The following is a 22,123-nucleotide window of genomic DNA, read 5'->3' as shown; positions in this document are numbered from 1 at the left end:
CTATCTTTCAGGCTCCACTCCTGTTTTTCATGGTGCCCTGAGGCTAGCAGTTTAGCGCTTCAGAAATGCTTTGTTTCTGGAAATCTCAATTTTGTGCCTCAAGATGTAAAAGAATACCATGAGATCTTTTTATTATATATTTGCCTGTTAATCATGCATATATTTATAATCAATTTGTCAGTCCTAGATACTTCTAGATGCTAATTAAGATAATCTTAAATTCAAGTGGGCATGAGAATCCACTGGGGATATAGTTTGAAATGCAATTACCAGAGATTCCCACTGTGAAATGGGGCCTGTGAACTGGGATTTCAACAACCACCTCAGGCAGTCCTGATGGGGGTGGGCCACAGACCCTCTTCAGAAACACTATCTGCTTGTAACCATAGGATGAACTAGCCTTGTTCCTAAAAAATAAATTCTGATCTCACTGGTTACTTTAAATCACTGACGTTATCAAGTAACACAGATAGTGAAAATCAGAACTCATGCACTCAATCCACAAGTTAGTATTACTTGGACATTTATTGCTTTGTAAATTAGAAGCAGCATTTAGGCCATAAATGAACCACAGACTGTTCAACATATAAAGATCTTTAGCCTAAATGCAAAAACACCACGGACATATGCAATCCCATGCAGAGAAAAGTGCTTTCAAATATTCATTAATGAAGAAGCATTTTAGCAGAAAGTTAAATGTGTCCTTTAAAAGGATCAACTCCAAGCCAAGGTTTAGCACTTAGCATTATATTAGAAAACTGACCCAAAACTAACATCTTCACATTAATAATTCCAAAGTTATCAATTTCCAAGATTTACCATTTCTGGCCTGAACACTACCATGTCCATTTCCAGCCTGAAAAGATTCTTTTGTTCGGTCTGAAATACCTGAAAATAGCAGGATACATAATGAGGAGCTAGAAAAACAAAGAAGTACCTTGCTAACTCTTGAACGTTGAATTTCCAGCGAGTGTCAGGTTCTCGGAATATAACTTCATAGTTATTTTCAAGTGCCTGATTTTTCAAAAGTACATAAAACATTGAAGACATGGTATGTATGTTTGGGAATGTTTATGCTGCCATTTAACATTTACTACAAATCTTTTCTAAAATTCCTTTGTTTCACCAGTAATTGAAGGCTTTAGTTTATCTTAGCAAGTACATTTGGTTCATTTCCATACTTAACCACTCTCAGGTTATATTATAGTTCCCATGATAAATTTTGGTCAATTTTATCTACTATGTAGGAAAATTATAAAGGTTCTTTGGGGACTTTTTTAAAAATAGATAGCTGAACTAGTTTTAAGTATCTTGTTCACAGGTATGCGAAATGAATTCAATGGCTTCTCAAAGTCCCTTATAGGATTATCATAGAGTTTCTTCTGTCAAATGCCCTGTCTCATTCTTCATGCCTTGGTTAGAAAGTGAGAGTGCCACAGGAACAGAATTATGAAATAAAAGTGATTTTCTCATACTCTTTATAAACTCTTCCTGCCAAAAGGAGCTTTCCCCTCTATGCAACAGTTTGACCCAATGCACTATACTCCATTTTCCTCAAGTTTAGAAAATGATTAGTTTCCATATAAACATCCAAATATTCTTTGCATTCATAAGTTGGCTACTACTTTTTCACCTAGAATCTGAACTCTATTTAATCATTTATTGTTTATTGTGTTATAAAATACAGAATGAAAAGAGCAAAGTAAAAAGATGTCCTCTCCATTCTTGAGATGAAACCTTCTACTTAGAGAAGGATTCAAATATCATAAATGGAGAATATCTAATTTCTGGGTCTTATTAATAGCTGTGGATAGCTAAAAAAGACTGTACATTCCAGATAAAAAAAAATAAAAAGTAAAACGCCCTTCCTTAAGCCACTCTCCCACTAACTCTTGAGTTGTGCCTTAGACTATTCTTGTCCCTGTTCATTTCTCTCCCAAGTGGACTCTTGGTCCATGAGCTGAAATAACCACAGTGTTGATTGATGTTCATTCCTTCCTACATTCATCCAAAGTCCCACAGACTAGGCCTAAGTAAACCCGATAGATGCACAGTTAAAGAAAAGCACACTGGTATATAAGCTATTTTGCCCCCAAATTAAAAGGAAGGAAGCCAGAAATAGACTGCCACAAGCCCAGTTTCAGAGATACTCACTTTTCAGCTAGCCAAGTGGAGATTACATGTGACAAAATTAGACTACTCAGCTGTCTTTTTCCTGCCCTGTGTGTCTCAGAATCTTTTCTCCTGTCTATATAACCAATAGGAAGTAAAAACTTATTACCATAAGAGATGAAATATGTCTGAAAAAAGATCAGACAAATTTCAAAATTTAAAATATGCACATTGTTTTATTCATTTTGCTGTTCTTTCCTGTCCTAATAAGAGAGCTGAGTTATTATCTTTGTGTGTATATTTATATTTATATTCTAGTACCCTAATAGAATTAGTGTTAATCCTTAATCTGTTTTTAACCCCACCCCACCCCCAGAAAAAAGGTTGCCCCAAAACTCTCCCCCAGCAACACTCCAGTACTGAAATCCCTGGCTTGCCAAAGACAAAAGTGTCCTACTATCATCTACAATTCAGCTAGTATCATCATCCAGCCCAGCATTTCTCTGCATGTTTCAGATCATGTTCCTCTGCACGTATGGCTCCCCTTGGGAAAACAATCAAGACAGAACTATCAAGAATTCGGACCAAGGACTATTGAAAAATGTACCCTTAGGTGATATGATGAGCATCTCAGCAAATTTCAGCCATTGAACAACAGAGAAACACTAAAATAAAACCTCTTTACCTGCTCCCTGAGAGATTTAGGATTTAATAAAGATGAGATCATGGCAGATCAGAAGAAGAGGAAAAAACAAAGGTTTCAACTTTCTCACAAAATGTCCATAACTGAAAATTCAGAATGATGCTTCTTCCTACCATGACTGCATATGGCTTCATTTCCCAGGCGTGGAGGTTGGTATTATCAATAATAATGGGGGATATGCCATTCCTCATTGCTTTTCTGGCTGCAACACAATGTTATATAACAGTGAACAACATGCAACAATCAGAAGGGTGAGTGTCCTCCATATTTAGTTATTTTCTATTACAAAATGTCCTCATTATATAACTCAAGTGCCACATATTTCAGAACCCATTATCAATAATTTTCTTTTTCCTGAAATCTAAGGAGGTTATGCTCTGACATTCTGTTTTGGGGAGAAATGGCAGAACTTTCTATTACACTCCTAGAAAATGTATTCATTCTGCAGCAGCTACGATCTATGTGCACAATAGATTTCCTGGGAATTTTGAAAGGAATTTGTCACCTCTTTTCTGGTTCCATTCATGCGCTTCCTCCAGGAAGTCAGGATTGAACTCATAGGCACCGTCTTCCCTGAAGAAAAAATCATCCGTGCTGAAAATCAGGGCCCTGGGAAAGTCGTGTTGCAATTGTCTAGAAAGTGGGGAAATAAGAGATTGCTTTATGACTATGCACAGCTATTATAGAAATTATTTCCTACCGTCTCTAACATTTAGTGGTTTATAATAGGATACCACGTGTTGTTGAAATTCAATTTAAGGAGAGCAATTCTTATCATCTCTAGAAGGTCCTTTGTAGGAGGCAGGAGAGAACTGAGAGGAGCTGCATGTGTGGCCCAACTCCTAAAATTCAAAAGTGTGGTCACCACATTGACTTCTGCAGCACCAAGACTGACTCCAGACGAAATTCTGGAGGCTGAGGAGGTGTGGTGACAGCCTCCTCCTAGGCACCGGGGCCTCACTGCTGTTGCACAGTGGAGCACCAGTGCCTTCCCAGACCTGCCCACAGTGCCGTGCCCCCCCACGTTGTAGCCCTTCCCTTCCCCCCACTGCCTTTCACCTATCCTGGTCCCATCTCTGGAGCTCTGGGTTCTGTATGGACCCATCTGAGAAACTAGTTCTTGCTGATGTATGAAATGTGGATAAAAGTGCTGTGTGTGTGTGTGTGCGTGTGTGTGCGCATGCCACCCTATCCAGGTAACATATTTACATGTTAAATGTAACCTAAACCAAACGAAAAAAAGCACACCAGGAGAAAGAAAGAGGTAGAGCCAACATTCCCCATGCCTTTGTAAACCTCTATCACATTCTTAAAACAGGAAATACACAGAAAAAAGGAAAACCGTCACAGAGTGCCCCCTTTAAAACAAAACAAACAAACAAAAAGCATATTAAACTCTGCACAAAATAACTTCAAAGGGAAGATGTTTCCACTTGAAATCCTTATTCAGACAATTTGTGGGGAGAAGATGGATATTACGGTAGGTACCCAGTTAGGGTAAATCTCTGAGCCTCCTCTCCTCATCTGTAAAAATAAAGGATGATTTCACCTATCTTGCTAGGTTATGACACTGATCTAATAACATAGGGGAACCCAGAATGCAGCACCAAAACATTCAATAGGCAAGCAGAATATATGACCAAATGGATATGCTCAGAATAAAAGGGGGGGAAAATAAAAAAAGGAAAAAGGTTGGAGAATGACAAGAACAGGAAATGTAAAGAGAAAAGCAGAGCTGTTCAACTGTTTTTGTTTGTCCTTCTCCATGAGAAAAGCTGTCTTTAATCAGGAAAGAGCAGAATGAGCATAAGGCACCAGAGCCCAGATCATAAATAAGCTCCTAGATTGCTCTGAAAGGTTTGGGTTTAATTCTTGACTCTTCTCTACCCAGTCATGTGACCTATCTCTCTAAGCTGTTTCCCTGACTGAAAAACACAGATAATCATCACTACCTATGAAACAGAGCTTCTAGTAAGGCTCGGGTGAGATAAGATCTGGGAAAACATTTTGCAAATGGTGAGGCACTTTTATGAGTGTAAAGTACTATTATTGTATTAATAAATATAGCACATGATATCAAATTTGCCAAACTGTTTCTGTGCCACAGTAGTAAAATACACTGGAGTGTGTATGTAATCTTGAAATTACTGCAAGTGGATTAGTATGGCAGCGAATGAAAGAGATGAAGAAACAAAATAAAGCAGATGCCTCGATTTTCAAGAATGAGTGAGCACATTCCAGAAACAGTAAACAAACATCTCTGTTAAAATTCCTCAGAAGGCTTGATAGCATTTAAAAACAAAGCAGCATAATAGCTGATGGGCTGAGCTGTTAAACAGGGAAATTCAATGGACATAATCTTACATCTTGATTTAAACAGGAATCTGATGGCCTCTCTTGCTTGATAGCCTCATGGAAAAATGTAGATGAGAAGATAATGCATTTTAATGCCCAGAGAATATTAGATAATTATCCAATTCATTACACATTTACTGAGCACTTAATATATGCCAAGCACTGGGTGAAGTGTTAAGGTACAAAAATAAAATAGCTGCTTTCACGGAATTCGCAGCTTAGCCAAAGAACCAGACACAGCTGACCTAGCACCCACTCAAAAGAGCTGTGCAGGGGGACCCCTGGGTGGCTCAGCGGTTTAGCGCCTGCCTTCGGCCCAGGGCGTGATCCTGGGGACCCGGAATCGAGTCCCACATCGGGCTCCTTGCAGGGAGCCTGCTTCTCCCTCTGCCTTTGTCTCTGCCTCTCTCTGTGTGTCTCATGAATAAATGAATAAAATCTTTAAAACAAATACAGAACTGTGCAGATGAAGTTTGAAAAAACTTGGGGTCGAGAGCAAACTCTGACAAGGAAGCAGTATAAAAATAACATTTGACTCCAATCCTGAGACCGGAGAGAATTCTGCCGCTGAGGGAGGGGGTTCAAAGCCCCAGAGGTAAAGCTAACACGTTAGGACTTGTTAGGAGGAAGGAGCTCTAGGGGAAAACAAGAACAGGTTAAAAGTGGCAGATCACATTCGAAGTGGTTTTCCATTCTGAGTGCTGCACAACTGGAAGAGAGATTTAGCAAGCTGGACTATGTCCAGAGAAGAGTGACGAGGTCAATGTAAGGTCTGAAAACCATGGAAACCAAGTCCGATGAGAAGAGGTCATCAAAGGGATGCGGTGTGTTTAGAGTGGGAACAGATGATAGAAGACATTGATGGTCGCTCTCCCATACCAGGAAGTCCACTGCACGGAAAGATAATGAACTGATTTCACGGAGCAGCAGTTTGGGTTGGGCTCATCGGGGCAGTGCTGCCCGTCTTGCCCGGGACCGTTCCTGCAGCCACAGTCATCTGATGAGTGAGGGGCTGAATGGTCTCCGCAGGCCTCATTCATTCACGCGGCTGCGGGCGCTGTCGGCTGGCTCTTGGTCCACATGGTCTCGCATCCTCAGGGAGGCTAACCCATGCAGTGCCTGGGTGGCTAAACTGGGAGGCTAACCTGCAGTGCCTCGGAGGGCAAGAGTACAAACTGCTAGGCCTCTACCACATTCTACTGGTCAAAGCAAGTGGCTGTGCCAGCCCCCAGTGTAAGGATAGGAAAATAAACACAGGAGAGGTGGCAAGGAAATGTGGCCACTTAGCACTCTACCACGGATACAGGAAGTGACACAAAAGAATAAAGGAGATTTGATGAAATAAATCTGCCTAGTTTCCATATATATGTCTTTGATCTAACTTTAAAGATACTCAAACCCGAAAGCCCAAATCATCGGTCCAAACTTTAACCTCGAAGGTAAACAACTATTATGATGACGCCTTAGAAAAAAATCTAAAGGCAGCACTAAAGGGTGCCTGGAGGGTGCAGTGGGTTAAGTGACCGACTCTTGATTTCAGCTCAAGTCATGATCTCAGGGTCAAGGGATCAGGCTCAGCAGGGAATCAGCTTGAGATTCTCCCTCCCTCTCCCTCCACAGGCCCCCACCTCTCTGTCTCCAATAAATAGTAGTGCTGCTCAAAGGCAGCACTAAATGTGTATTTTATATTTGTGAATATTTTACAGTGTTTAAATCACTTTTATCAATGTTATCTAGTCTAGATAATGAAAGTTGCATTCAGAGGTTAAATAATAGTGTATAACTTATTTTCCTTATATATTATTTCAACATTTCTAAGTTATACACTACATATATATATATATATACACACACACACACACACACATATATATACTTATAATTTCCTTTGTATGCACTAAGTTAAGCAAAGTTATAGATAGTGATTCTAAGACTTTCTTCTTTTTGGTCCCAGATTTGATGTCTCTTCTAAATCTGATTTCATTTGTTTTCCTATTAAGCCTGCCATTCATGGGTTTTGTTGTGGTCTTTTACCATTTTCAGAGTTGAATTTTTCTTCTCATAAACATAGCCTTCTCTGCTCTTGTTTTCCTCTTTATAGTTTATATTATCTATTGGAAGTTAATATTCCTACTCTCTAACGTTTCCTTTATTTTTAAGATGTTGAGAGACAGAAAGAGAGAGTACAAGCAGGGGGGAAGGAAGAAGCAGGCTCCCCGCTAAGCAGGGAGCCCACCGTGGGGCTTGATCTCAGTACCCTGGGGATCGTGACCAGAGCTGAAGGCAGATGCTTAACTGACTGAGCTACCTGGGGAGGCCCTTAATGTTTCCTTTTAAAAAGCTTTACCAAAAAAAAAAAAAAAAAAAAAATCTTTATGACATGAGTGCCCAAAATACATTTTATTTCAATCCTATTTCCTTTTAGAAAACAGAACACACATATACCCCCCCCCCCAAAGAAAGTACTGCCCTCCTTGATAGTAAAAATTTGCCTTAGAATAAAAGTTAAATTGTTCAGGACCACCATGGGGCTAGACCACCTGCTTATCGTTTCCTAAGAGATACCTGACTATATAGCCTAACTGGTACTCCTAACACGCAGACAAAAATATGAGTGCTTTTGTCTTTACAGCTCTCATGGAAATTAGGGAGGCTAGGGAGAGTCAGAGGTTTGTCTGTATGATCTTCCTGAATCATCCCTTTTAAAAACTTGTTTTATCTTCAGTTGAATGTTAAATTATCACTAGCAGGTACAGTAGCATCTGGAATCTGCAGCACAATAAAAGCTCTCCTAGCTACACAGAGAACCGATTAAACAAACAAATCTTGAGATTCTCAAACAGGTGGAAGTAATAAATACCATTCCATCAGCTTCAGAAGTGATGAGGACAATGCATCAGCTCTGGCTTTCTTTATGGTGGTTAAGAGCCTCATGCATTGGGGAAATTGAGAGGATGAAAATAAGAGAAAAGAAAAAAAATAGACAATTATTTCCACGTAACCATCACTTCCACAGCTCCCCCCCCCCCAATTCATTTAAAATCACTGCTGTGAGAGAAATTCAGGTACTAATCTTGATTTCACAACTTACCACTCTTCTGTGTAGTTCTTTATTTAATAACAAATACCCATGGAAACATATTTAGAGGGGCACCTGGGTGGCTCAGTGGTTGAGCATCTGCCTTTGGCTCAGGATGCGATCCTGGGGTCCTGGGATCAAGTTCCGCGTGAGGCTGCCACAAGGAGCCTGCTTCTCCCTCTGCCTGTGTCTCTACCTCTCTGTGTCTCTTGTGAATAAATAAAATCTTTTTTTTAAAAAAAGAAACATATTTAGATATCTATTAATCACTCACTCTCTGACAAAGTCCAACGTTACTATGTAATTTTGAGTTGTACCCCCAACTTTTCTATGGAAATTTCCCAACATGTAAAACAGAATAATACAATCATTCTCTATGGACTCATGACCCAGGTTCAACAATGATCACAGCCAGGGCACTTGGGCGGCCCAGTCAATAATGCAGCTGACTCTTGATTTCAGCTCAGGTCATGATCTCAGGGTTGTGAGAGCGAGGTCTGCATAGGGCTCCTCGCTGGGGATGGAGCCTGCTTAAGATTCTCTCTCTCCTAACTGCCCCTCCCACCTGTACACATGCTCTCTCTCTAAAAAAAACAATTATCATAGCTAATCTCGTTTCATCTGTTCCATATTTCATTTTGCCGAGTGTCCTGTCAGTGTTCAGATTTCCCTGATTGTACCTGGATGCCATATCCCTTAGGTGTCATGTATTCCACTTTTCTCTCTCCTTTTTATTTTCACCTAAACTCCCCCCCCCATAATCTTTTATATTTAGATGTTCAAACCCTTAGAAATGAGTTGAAAGAATAAATCAATCAATGTTGCTTACCCTTCATCTCCAGTCACCAGTCAACATTTGGCCTCATTTATTTTCTCTCTCCCATAGGAATTTTTGACGAATCATTCAAAAATTAACTTGCAGACATCATGACACTTTGCTCCTAAATTCCTTGTCAAGTATCTCCTATGGACAAGAACATGCTCCTACATAACTACAGTAACATGATCCCATTAAGAAAATGAACACTTATTTATAATAACTAATGTTAACAGAATTTTTAAATTTAACATTTTTAAATTTCCCTCATGGTCCCAATAATGTCTTTCATAGGTTCAAATACTGCATTTGATTTTCTGTCTCTTTGGTTTCTTTTAATCTAGAACTGTCCTCGGGCCCTCTTTGGTTTCTGTTTTTTGAAGAGTCCAGGTCAGTTGGCTTAAGAATGCCCCACATTCTGAGTTTTTCTGATGATTTCCTCATGATTAGGTCCAGGTTACACATTTTTGGAAGGAAAGTACAGAGGTAATGTTTGTGTACTTCTGTACATAATGACAGCTTGTACTATCATGTTCAGTTTGGTGACTTGGCTGAGAGGTGGTGTCAGGCAGATCTCTCCTCCATAAAGGAACATTGCTTGCCTTGTAATGTTATACAAGGTCAGTGCAGGAGGGCAGGGATGGGAAGTGGGATGTGACATTGTGAGGCCCCATATAATGATCCTGTTACTCACCGACCTTTCCCCCAATGATCTTTACATTCATTGCTGACCCTGAATCAAGTATTACATTAGGAATCGCAGAATGTTGATTCTTCTCATTATGTAATTTCTTCTTTATTTACTTTGTGCATTGTCTTGTAAAGAGGAGCTTTCTTTCCCCTTCCCTTTTAATAATCTTTAACATCATTATTCTTTATGATGCCCAAATTGTCCCATATTTGGCCAGTAGATAGCCCTTCGAGTTGGCGCCTATGTCTTTATCTACACAAACCTTAAAAATATTGTTTTTATTTTCTAATTAGCAAAGAAATACTTCACTGTGGAATATTTTTACACAGAAAACTTCAAAAAGGGGAGGTTCCCATATTTCCATATCTAAAAATAATTATTAACATCTTGATCTTCTTTCCAGGAGATAGAAAGATAGATAGATAGGTGAGTATATAGGTAGGTAAATAGAATTTTTTAAATCTGATGTTTTGTTACATAAAAACAGAAACATAATATAGAGCAAACCAAGTTTTCATCAAACTTATTTCCAAAGCAATTATTTCCCACTTCATGAAATATCTTGCTATGACATTATTTTTACAGATTATTACATAAATATTCACCTGGATGTATCATAATTTACTTCACCAATGCACTATAGTTAAGCATTTACTTTGTACCAACTTCTTTGTCAGCAAGATTTTACATGTGCTGATCATTTATTATTTTTAAAGATTTTATTTATTTATTCATGAGAGACACAGAGAGAAAGGGAGGCAGAGACACAGGCAGAGGGAGAAGCAGGCTCCCCGCCGGGAGCCCGATGCGGGACTCGATCCCAGGACTCCAGGATCACGTCCTGGGCCAAAGGCAGGTGCTAAACCACTGAGCCACCCAGAGATCCCCCAGCATGTGCTGATCATTTAGAGATACTTTGTTATGAATTATATTTTTGTATCCTTGTTAATATTATCTCCTTACTGAACATGTAAATTTCTTTTTAATTTTATGACAAAGTCTAACACGAAAGCCTAATAAATTTTTAGAAATTTTTCTAGTCACACGTCCATCTTTTACTTTCTACTTTCTGCCTCTGATGATACATTTACAATAGTCTCTCCCATCCCAAGTTTATGTAAATATTCATCTTTGTCCTATTACCTTGTACTTCCCAATCATCTAATATTTTTTTATTTTGGTATTCTTGTATTGGTTAAGGATCTAACTGGATTTTTTTCCACATAGAAACCTGGTTATCCCAATCACATAACTGAATACTTTGTCAATTCCCCATTGTTTTAAAACATTTTTCATTACATACTAAATGATAACAAATAATTAGGCCTGTTATTGGACTTTGTTTTGTTGTACTAATCTTGATGTGTAAATTCCTCATTATCTTTTTTCCAGTATTTTCTTATTTTTTAAATTATATTCAATAGTTGTGAATCTTCCCTTTATACAATTTATACCTTATTTTCTTATTTGTTTGAGGAGACATTTCTGAACAACACCACATAAAAGGATTTTTTTAAGTAGGCTCCACCTCCAACATGAGGCTTGAACTGATGACACCGACACCAAGAGTCACACATGCTCTATGGACTGAGCCAGGCAGGTGCCCCAAGGATATTCTTTTCTAGATGTCTTTCATTCTTCCCCTGGTGGGCTAAAATTGGTTGTTCCAATAAATTTTCTTTTCAGGAGTGCTAAGCACTAAACAATGGGGTTGGCATATATTATCTCTCCTTAACCTTTATAACAATCTTATGAAGTAAATATTTTCTCTAGTTCTTAAAGAAAAACCTTCAAGAAATTAAATAATTGGTCCAAATTTACACAGCTTGGATGCTGTGCTGCCCAAATTTTACCTCGGATCTACACAGAGTCATGCTACATAGGTGTTACATACTTTGCAAGCTCTTGTGTGTCTGAGAAAGACCTTCTATTGTCTTCATACATTAGCAGTTTGGCTGGTTGAGAATTACTGGATTACAGTCCCTTCCCCCAGATGTGTATAATTCAAATATGTTTCAGTTATAAATGGGCTTAATTACACTTAGCAGAAAACTCCAGTAACAGTGTCTTTTAAAAATTTATATATTACATATAAAAATACAGAGGTATGATGGACCCAGGTCAACAAGGGATCCAGGTAGCTACCACCTTTCTTAGTAAGAGGCTTCCATTCCTTTATTCCTCCATTCTGTGCCTCCTGGTGGGCACAGAATGCCACTGCAGTTCCAGCTTCTACATGGTGGAAGAGGCAAGAGAGCTTTGAAAATGTAGTTTTATGGTTGGCACATTGCCGCACCCGACAAAAAGGAACTCAGGAAATTGGAGTATTTAATTAACAGTTTTTGTACCAGTCTTACCAGTATATGTCTAAGTACTGAGTTTATCTTTTTATTATCACTTTCATTTAGTCTTCAATTCAGAAATATGTGCTATTGTATCTGTAATCACTTCTTCAGTTATATTTACTATGGTTTTATTTGGTTATATTTATTATCACATTTGTCTTCTAGATTACTCTTTGATTTTCTGTATTGTGATTCTATTCATCTCTATCTCTAATGGGCTTTTAAAGTCCAACATTTTTTTTATATTCTTTTTTAAAATAGATCTCATTTAGCTCCTTTTAAAATTCTTTTCTGCTTCTTAGTCAATTCCCTTCATATTTAAGACTCACTATATTTTTTTTACCTCATCACATGGAGAGGAATTTTCAAGAAAAACAGTTAAATATATAGAAAAAAAGAAAAATAATAACAAATATCTGTAGATCTACCACCTGGATGGAGCTATAGTTGTTGACATTTTTTCATATTTGTTTTGTTAGCTTAAAATTCAACCTTTCCTTAACTCTGGCATTCCCAATACCTTTACTATACTGCTCTTTTCTCTTTTCCAGAACCCTTACCACCTTCTAATATAATATACAATTTCCTTATACTTTACATCTGTTTCCCTACCTCTGGCATACAAGTTTCATGAAGTCAGGATCTTTATTTTGTTCACTAATTTTTCTCAAGTACCTAGAAGACTCCCTTAAATATAGTAGGCACTCAATATTTATTGAAAGAATAAATGAAGGAAAAGTATATTTTTGTATCTATTCATGCTTATATATAGAATTAGTCCATTTCTTTTAACCGCTTTCTGTACTCCATTATCAGCAAATATAGCTAACATTTATAAAGTGCTTACTGTGTTCCAACACTATTCAAATGGCTTTACATTTCTCATATAATGCTCAGATAGACTTGTGAGATAAGACTGTTAGTAACCCCTGTGCTAAAGATGAAGAAATTAATACCAGTGAGTGGATACAAAATCAACAAACAGGACTTGGTTGCGTTTCTATGTACTAACAACAAAATGTCTAAAGAATAAATAAAGAAAACAATCCTGTTCAAAGTAGTACCAAAAATAATAAAGTATTTGGGAATAAATTTAACCAAGTTGGTGAAAGATCTGTATATTGAAAATTATAAGATTTTGATGAAAGAAATTGATGACACAAGTGGGAAGATATTCCTTGTTCATAAATTGAATGAATGAATTAATATTGTTAAAATGGCCATACTATCCAAAGTTATCTATAGGTTCAATACAATCTCTATCAAAATTCCAGTGACATTTTTCACAGAAATAGTAGAAAAAACAATCCTAAATTTTCTGTGGAACCACAAAAGACCCCACCCCCAAAAGCCAAAACAGTCCTGAGAAAGAAGAAGAAAGCTGGTAGGGCACCTGGGTAGATCAGTTGGTGAAGTGTCTGCCTTCAGCTCAGGTCATAATCCCAGGGTCCTGGGATGGAGTCTTGCATCAGCCTCCCTGCTCAGGGAAGAGTCTGCTTCTCCCTCTCCCTCTGCCCCTTCCCCCACTTGTGTGCACGCTCTCTTGCTCTCTCTGTCAAATAAATACATAAAATCTTAAGAAAAAAAAGAAAAGAACAAAGCTGGAGGCATCATACTTCCTGATTCCAAACTATAGTACATAGTGATCAAAGTAGTATGGTACTTGCACAAAAACAGGCAGAGACTGATGGAACAGAATTGATAGCCCTGAAATAAGCCCATACATATATAGTCAACTAATATTGGACTAGGGAACTAAGAATACTTGACAAAGAAAGGACAGTCTCTCTGATAAGTGGAGCCAGGACAAGTGGATAAGCCCATGAGAAGGATGAAACTAGACGCCATCTTACACCACTCACGAAAAGTAGTTCAGAATGGACTAAAGACTGACATGTAAAAACTGAAACCATAAAACCCCTAGAAGAAAACACAGGGGAAAAGCTCCTTGACATTGATCTTGGCAACAATTTTTTGGTATAGGCCACCTAAAGCACAAGCAACCAAAGCAAAAATTAATAAGGGAGACTACATCAAACTACAAAGCTCTGTTAGAGGGCCACTCAAGGGATCCCTGGGTGGCGCAGCGGTTTAGCGCCTGCCTTTGGCCCAGGGCGCGATCCTGGAGATCCGGGATCGAATCCCACGTCAGGCTCCCGGTGCATGGAGCCTGCTTCTCCCTCTGCCTGTGTCTCTGCCTCTCCCTCTGCCTGTGTCTCTGCCTCTCTCTCTCTCTGTGTGTGACTATCATAAATTAAAAAAAAAAAAAAAAAGAGGGCCACTCAAGAGGGTTACATTGGAAGAACGTGAACTCACCTCTTCCCATAGACACCAAACCTACACTTACAGAGAGAGCAATTCCTCCTGAAGAACGGCGGGCTGACTAAACAGCTTCTGCACCACAAATGATGAGAAACCACACCGGAAGGAGAAGAGAGGTAGACACATGGTGACAATACAGAAGAGAGGTATCACTAAGGGTCCTGCATGCAGACTTGCCTGCCCTCAGCACAGTGAAAAACACGGCAGTTTAAAGGGCAACTATACTATATGTAGAGGAAGTCCATTTAGTAATGCAAGTATCTGAGACACAAGTGGGGAAATGCTGTAACTCTCTCCAATCAGAGGTACCAGTGAATGCCATTTTTAAAATTTTCCTTTTCACCATGATAGTGTGCAGTCAAGAGTCCACAAGCTCTAGCCAGACTGCTAGGGCTGCCCTTGTACACCCCAGGCCCCTGACCACAGCAGCCCCAGCTGTCCCATGAAGGCAGCCTCATCACAGCATGTTCTGGGCATCCCCCCACCCCCACCCAGCCTCTGCCCAACCCAGCTGTCCTGCCAAGGAGGCCCAGGTGCTGCATACCCCCAGCCCCCACTGGACTATGCCTCCTTTAGCTCCAGCCATCCCACCAGGGTGGCCCACACCTGCTCCAGCTTTACCTGTCCCACAAGGCAGCCCTGGCACAGCACTACACAGGACCCCTCATATGGACCACAGCCAATATAGCCACCCCACTAAGGCAGCCCCACATTGATGTGCCCCAGGACACTCTGGCTCATGTCCCCGCAGGCCCCAGCCACCCTGCCATGACAGTCCTGGTGCAATGTGCCCCTCAAGTCCCTCCAGCCTACAACTGACCTAGCCAACCTGCCAGGGTGCCCACGCTCACTTGCTCCAGCTCCACACATCCTGTTAGGGCATCCCCTGTGAGGTGTACCCTAGGGCCCACCAGCCTGCACCTACTTCAGCTCCAGCCATCCCATCAAGGCAACACCAGTGCAGCACACCCCAGGACTTCCCAGCCCATGCTGCTTCTGCCTGCCCTACCAAGCTGCCAGGCACACATAATCTACACAGAGGACTCTCCTTCACAAAGCCATTTCTTCACGACTGTGAGAAGTAGGTGTTCACCTAATTCATAGGAACAAACACAGAAAGTCAAACAAAATGAGGAGACAGAAAAATATGTTCCAAACCAAAGAACAAGAAAAGTCCCAAGAAAAAAAGCTCTAATGAAATGGAGCTTCAGAGTTCAGAGTTCAGAGTCATGATCACATAAGGATACTCAAAAATCAGACAAAAAGTTCAGAGTCATGATCACATAAGGATACTCAAAAATCAGAAGAGAAATGGAGGAACACAGTGAGAAGTTTAAGAGGGTTAGAAAATATAAGAAAGAGCAGAACAGAGCTGAAGAATAAAATAACTGAAAAACACACTAAAGAGCATCAATAGCATTTTGGATCATTGATCTGGAAGAACAGTGGAAAGCACTCAATCAGAATAGCAAAAGGAAAATGAAATTTTAGAATAAGAATAGTTTAAGGGACATCTGGGACATCAGGTGTACTAACATTCACATTCTAAGGGTTCCAGAAAGAGAACAGAGAGACAAAGGGGCAGAAAACTGATTTGAAGAAATAACGGATGAAAACTTCCCTAGCCTGAGGAAGAAAACAGACATCCAGATCCAGGAAGCAAAGACCCCCAAAAAGATGAAACCAAAGAGATACACACTATGACATGACATAATGAAAATGGCAAAAGCTAAAGAGATCATCTTAAAAGCAGCAAGAGAAAAACAGTCACATACGAGGGAGCTGCCATAAGACTACCAGCTGATTTCTCAGTACAAATTTTGCAGACCAGAAGAGAGTTGCAGGAAACAGTGTTGACGAGGAAAAATGTATAAACAAGAATACTCTACCTGGCAAGGTGACCATTCAGAATTGAAACAGAAATAGTTCCCACAGCAGCAAAAACTAAAGGTGTTTATCACCACTAAACTGGCCTTACAAGAAATTGCATAGGCTCTTCCTTAAGTCAAAAAGAAAAGGTAATAACTAGAGGTATGGGGGGAGGGGGAACCCTCTCACTGGTAAAGGTAAATATATGGTAAAGGGCACTTTTAAAAGCTAAAGGTTAAAAGGAAAAAATACTACAGATTAAAAGCCAAAAATAGTAAAACCAATTATGACTATAATAAGGGAGTTAAGAGATTCATAAAATAAAAAGATGAAAACATGACATCAAAACATAAAATGTGTGTGGGGGGACCAAAAATGTAGTGCTTTTAGATTGTGTCAGAACTTAAGTGATTAAGGACACCTGGGTGGCTCAGTGGTTGAGTGTCTGCCTTCACCTCAGGGTGTGATCCCGGGGTCCCAGGATCAAGTCCCACATCAGGCCCCCCCTTAGGGAGCCTGCTTCTCCCTCTATGTCTTTGCCTCTCCCTCTTCTGTCACTCATGAATAAACAAATAAAATCTTTTTTAAAAAGTAGATTGCTATATATACAGGCCAATATATATGAACCTCTTGATAACTAAACAAAAAACCCACAATAGAAACATAAAAAATAAAGAGAAAGGCCCCCAAACATAACACTAAAGAAAACAATCAGCAACAAGAGACCAAAAAGAAATAGAGAACACAAAAACAACCAGAAAACAAATTTTTAAATGGCAATAAGTCCATACCTATCAACAATTACTTTAAAGGTAAATGGATTAAATGCTCTAATAAAAAGAAACAGCGTGGCTGAATGGATTAAAAAATCTATATGCTGTTGACAAGAGACTCACTTCAGATCCAATCACACACAGACTGAAAGTGAAGAGATGGAAAAAGGTATTCCATGCCAATGGAAAAGAAAAGAGAGTTGGAATAGCAATACTCATACCACACAAAACTAGTTTGACTGGAGGTACTTGGATGGCTCAGTTGGTTGACCATCTGACTCTTGATCTCAATTCAGGTCATGATCTCAGTGTCCTGGGATCAAGCCTCACATCAAGACCTACCTGTTATTTTTTACCTTTTTGATAATGGCCAAAGTGCCTAGTGTGAGCTGATGTCTCATTGTGGTTTTGATTTGCATTTCCCTGATGATTAGTGCTGTTGAGCTCCTTTCCATATGACTGTTGGTCACCTGTATGTCTTCTTTAGAGAAATGTCTGTTCCTATCTTCTGCCCATTTTTAAATCGGGTATTTTGAGCAGCCTGGGTGGCTCAGCGGTTTAGTACCACCTTCAGCCCAGGGCTTGATCCTGGAGACCCGGGATCGAATCCCACATCGGGCTCCCGGTGCATGGAGCCTGCTTCTCCCTCTGCCTGTGTCTCTGCCTCTCTCTCTCTCTCTCTGTGTGTCTCATGAATAAATAAATTAATTAATTAATTAATAATAAATAAATAAATAAAATCTTAAAAAAAGAAAAAGATTGTAAGAAAAGACAATACATAATAATAAGGGAGTCAATCCAAGAAGGGGATAGAACATTTGTAGATATTTATGCACCCAACAGAGAATAAGACTTAAGTCCTATCAAGCATCTTTTCTGATAACAATGGTATGAAACTAGAAATCAGTTAAGAGAAGTAGAAAAAACACAAACTCTTGGAGACTAAATAACCTGCTACTAAACAACCAATGTGTCATTGGACACACCAATAAGAAAATCAAAAAGTACCCTGAGACAAAGTAAAACGGAAACACAATTTTCCAAATTTATGGGATATAGCAATAGCTGTTCTAAGAGGGATGTTCATAGTGATACAGACCTACTTCAAGAAATAAGAAAAATCCCAAATAAACAATCTAACTTTACACCTAAAGGGACTAGAAAAAAAGAAAAAACAAGGCCTAAAGTTAGTAGAAGGAAAGAAATAATAAAGATCAGAGAAGAAATACAGACTTAAAAAGGACCATAGAAAAGATCAATGAAATAGCTGGTTTTTTGAAAAGACAGACAAAATCAATAATCTTTATAAAGAAAAAAGACTCATCAAGAAAAAAAAAAAAGACCCAAATAAATAAAACAAGAAACTAAAGAGAAGTTACAACTGACATCACAGAAATACAAATTATAAGAGACTACCACAAACAATTATTTGCCAACAAATTGAAAAAACAGTTTTCCACTGGACAAAGAAATGGATAAAATCCTAGAAACACACAAGAAGAAAACGGACAAATTCCTAGAAACACACAACCTTCCAAGACTGAAATATGAAAAAATAGGAAATCTGAATAGATCAATTACACGTAATGAAATTGATTCAGTAATTTTAGAACTCCCAAAAAACAAAAGTCCAGGACTAGAGAGCTTTACAGGTGAATTTTACTAGACATTTAAAGAAGAGTTAATCCCTACCCTTCTCAAATTATTCCAAAAAAAACTGAAGGGGAAAAAAAAAAAACTGAAGGGGAAGTAACGATTCCAAACTCAATTTATGAGGCCAGCATTACCCTCATACTAAAATCAGATAAAGACACCACAAAAGAAATAAAATTTCAGGCCAATATCCTTGATGGACATAGATGCAAAGATCCTCGACAAAATATTAGCAAACCAAATTCAACATAAAGGATCAAATTGCATGATCATGTGGGATTTATTCCAGGGATGCAACGATGGCACACCACCTGCAGATCAGTCAATGTGATATATCACATTAACAAAACAAAGGATAAAAATCATATGAACATCTAAATAGTTGCAGAAAAAGCACTTGACAAAAATCAATGTCCATTTTTACCCTCCTGGCCACTAGGCACCATGACAGCTAGCCTGTGTAGCCCAAGGAAGGTCCTTCAGGCATTTGTCTAGATAACCCTCCTTGGGGTCCTAGCCATGAGGCCAAGAACTCAGCTGGAAGTGGAGGCCTGTATGTAGGTCCTGGAGGGAGATCATGCTGTGGGATTGTCCAGACCCATGGAAGGAAGGGGGGTTCAGGGGAGCAGCAGGGGGAGCTTATAGCAGGAGAACCAAAATGTAGGTGGCTCTTGTCTCACTCCAGCGCTTGCCCTGGGTGGTACAACACCCACTTATTAAAAACTCCCAACAAAGTGGGTATAGAAGGAATGTACCTCAAAAAAAAAAAAAAAAAAAAAAGGAATGTACCTCAATCAACCTAACAGAGGCTATATATGACAAATCCACAGCTAACATCATGCTAAATGGTGAAAAGCTAAAAGCCTTTCCTCTAAGATCAGGAACAAGGTAAGGATCTCCACTCTTGCCATTTTTATTCAACATAGTACTGAAACCCCTAGCTACAGCAATCAGACAAGTAAAAGAAAAGGCTTGATTCAAATTGGTAAGGAAGAAGTAAAACTGTCATTATTTGCAGATGACATGACACTATATACAGAAAACCCTAAAGACTCCACCAAAAACCTATTAGAACTAATAAATGAATTCAGTAAAGTTCCAGAATAGAAAATTAGTATATATAGAACTTGGTTTGCATTTCTATATACTAATGAGCTATCAGAAAGAGAAAGGAAGAAAAAAAACTTATTTAATTAAACTGCATCCTCCCCCCCACCCCCCCCCAAAAAAAAAAAAAACTGGAGATAAATTTAACGTAGTAGGTTAAAGTAGGTTTCAGTACTCTGAAAACTGTAAGAATATTTATTGGGGCGGGGCACCGGGGTGACTAAGTTGGTTAAGCATCTGCCTTCGGCTCAGGTCACAATCCCAGGTCCTGGGATCAAGCCCTACATCAGGCTCCCTGCTCAATGGGGTGCCCCCTTCTCCCTCTCCCTCTGCTGTTCCCCATTTGTGCTCTCTCACTCTCTGTCAAATAAATAAACATTTTTTAAAAGATTTTATTTATTTATTCATAGAGACAGAGAGAGAGGGGAGCGGGCAGAGACACAGGCAGAGGGAGAAGCAGGCATCATACAGAGAGCCTGACGTGGGACTCGATCCAGGGTCTCCAGTATCATGCCCTGGGCTGCAGGCGGCGCTAAACTGCTGCACCACCAGGGCTGCCCCAAATAAACATTTTTTAAAAAGAATATTTTTGATGAAAGAAATTGAAGATAACACAAATAAATGGAAACATATACTCACAGATTGGAAGAATCAATATTGTCAAAATGTCCATACTACCCAGATTCAATGCATTCCCCATCAAAATACCAATAACATTTTTCACAGAATTAGAACAAATAATACTAAAATTTCTATGGAACAACAAAAGACCCCAAATAACCAAAGCAATCCTGAGAAAGAAAAACAATGTGGAGGTAATATGCTCCCTGATTTCAAACTACAAGCTATAGTTATCAGGACAGTATAGTACTGGCACAAAATAGACACATAGGTCTATTTTGAAAATAGAAAGAGAGCCCAGAAATAAACCCACATTTATATGGTCCATTAACCTATAACAAAGGAGGCTAGATATACAATGGAGAAAAGACAGCCTCTTCAATAAATGGTGCTGGAAAAACTGGACAGCCATATGCAAAAGAATGAAACTGGGCCACTTTCTTACACCATACACAAACTCAAAATATCAAAATAACTCAAATACATTTTAAAACTTGAATGTAACACCTGAAACCATAAAAATGCTAAAAGAAAATATAGGTAGTAAGCTCTTTGACATTGCTCCTAGTAATATTTTTTTGGACTAGTCTCCCAAGGCAAGGGCAACAAAAGCTAGAACAAACAAATATAATTACATCAAACTAAAAAGGTTTTGCACAGTGAAGGAAACAAAATAAGAAGGCAACCTACTGAATGGGAGAAGTTATTTTCAAGTCATACATCCAGTAAAGGGTTAATATCCAAAGTATATTAAGAACTTACACGTGGAACTCGATCCCGGGTCTCCAGGATCAGGCCCTGGGCTGAAGGTGGTGCTAAACCGCTGAGCCACCCAGGCTGCCCAAAATATACAATTTAAAAATGGGCAGAAGATAGGAACAGACATTTCTCTAAAGAAGACATACAGATGGCCAACAGTCATATCTAATCATCAAGGAAATGCAAATCAAAACCACAATGAGACATCAGCTCACACTAGGCAGACTGGCGATTATCAAAAAGATAAAAAAATAACAAGAGTTGATAAGGATGTGGATAAAAGGGTCCCTCATACACTGCTGGTGGGCATGTAAATTGGTGCAGCTATTATGGAAAAAAAGTATGGAGGTTCCTCAAAAAATTAAAAATAGAAGTACCATATGATCCAGCCATTCCACTTCTGGGTATTTATCTCAAGAAAACAAATACCAACTTGAAGAGATATCTGCACCCCTGTGTTCACTGCAGCATTATTTACAATAGCCCAGATATGAAAGCAATCTAAGTGTGCATCAATAGATGGATAACAAAGATGTGTTGTATATATGAAATATGACTTAGCCATAAAAAGAATAAAATCTTGCCATTTTGACAACGTGGGTGGACCAGAGGGCATTATGCTAAGTGAGATAAGTCAAACAGAGAAAGACAAACACAACATGACTTCACTCATATGTGGAATCTAAAAAACAAAACACATGTTATGTGTCAATGACATTTCATTAAAGCTGGAAAAAACAAAGACTCATGAGTTGCACAGCTGGATTAAGTCCTAGACTTCCGGTCCCAGAGCTGACTATAAAATAAACTACATTTATTTGTCCTTTTCTCTAGTGACATTTAGTTTGTTTGCAATTTCCCTACCATGAGCAGGTTTCGGAGACCATCAGTGTGCCTATCTCCCTTTGCATTTATAC

General features: G+C 39.0%; 1 protein-coding gene across 3 annotated transcripts in view; it reads right to left on the bottom strand.

The window, feature by feature from the left end:
• The window catches only part of N4BP2L1 (NEDD4 binding protein 2 like 1), a 33,362-nt gene that overhangs the window by 1,768 nt on the left and 9,471 nt on the right, over positions 1-22,123 (bottom strand). Inside the window, exons 2-4 of one of the 3 annotated variants that reach the window (XM_025462546.3) lie at positions 3,321-3,448; positions 2,929-3,017; positions 820-888 (exon numbers count right to left, since the gene is read on the bottom strand). In XM_025462546.3, the coding sequence (XP_025318331.3) occupies positions 820-888; positions 2,929-3,017; positions 3,321-3,448 (286 nt within the window). Of the gene's footprint in view, positions 1-819; positions 889-937; positions 1,015-2,928; positions 3,018-3,320; positions 3,449-22,123 lie in introns of all 3 variants that reach the window. The other 2 variants (XM_025462545.3, XM_025462548.3) reach the window with 2 other exon arrangements.

This window comes from Canis lupus, chromosome 25, assembly GCF_003254725.2.
Source record: "Canis lupus dingo isolate Sandy chromosome 25, ASM325472v2, whole genome shotgun sequence".
Classification (NCBI taxonomy): domain Eukaryota; kingdom Metazoa; phylum Chordata; class Mammalia; order Carnivora; family Canidae; genus Canis; species Canis lupus.
Note: the sequence above shows the minus strand (reverse complement) of the source record. Positions and strands in the feature narration are given on the sequence as shown.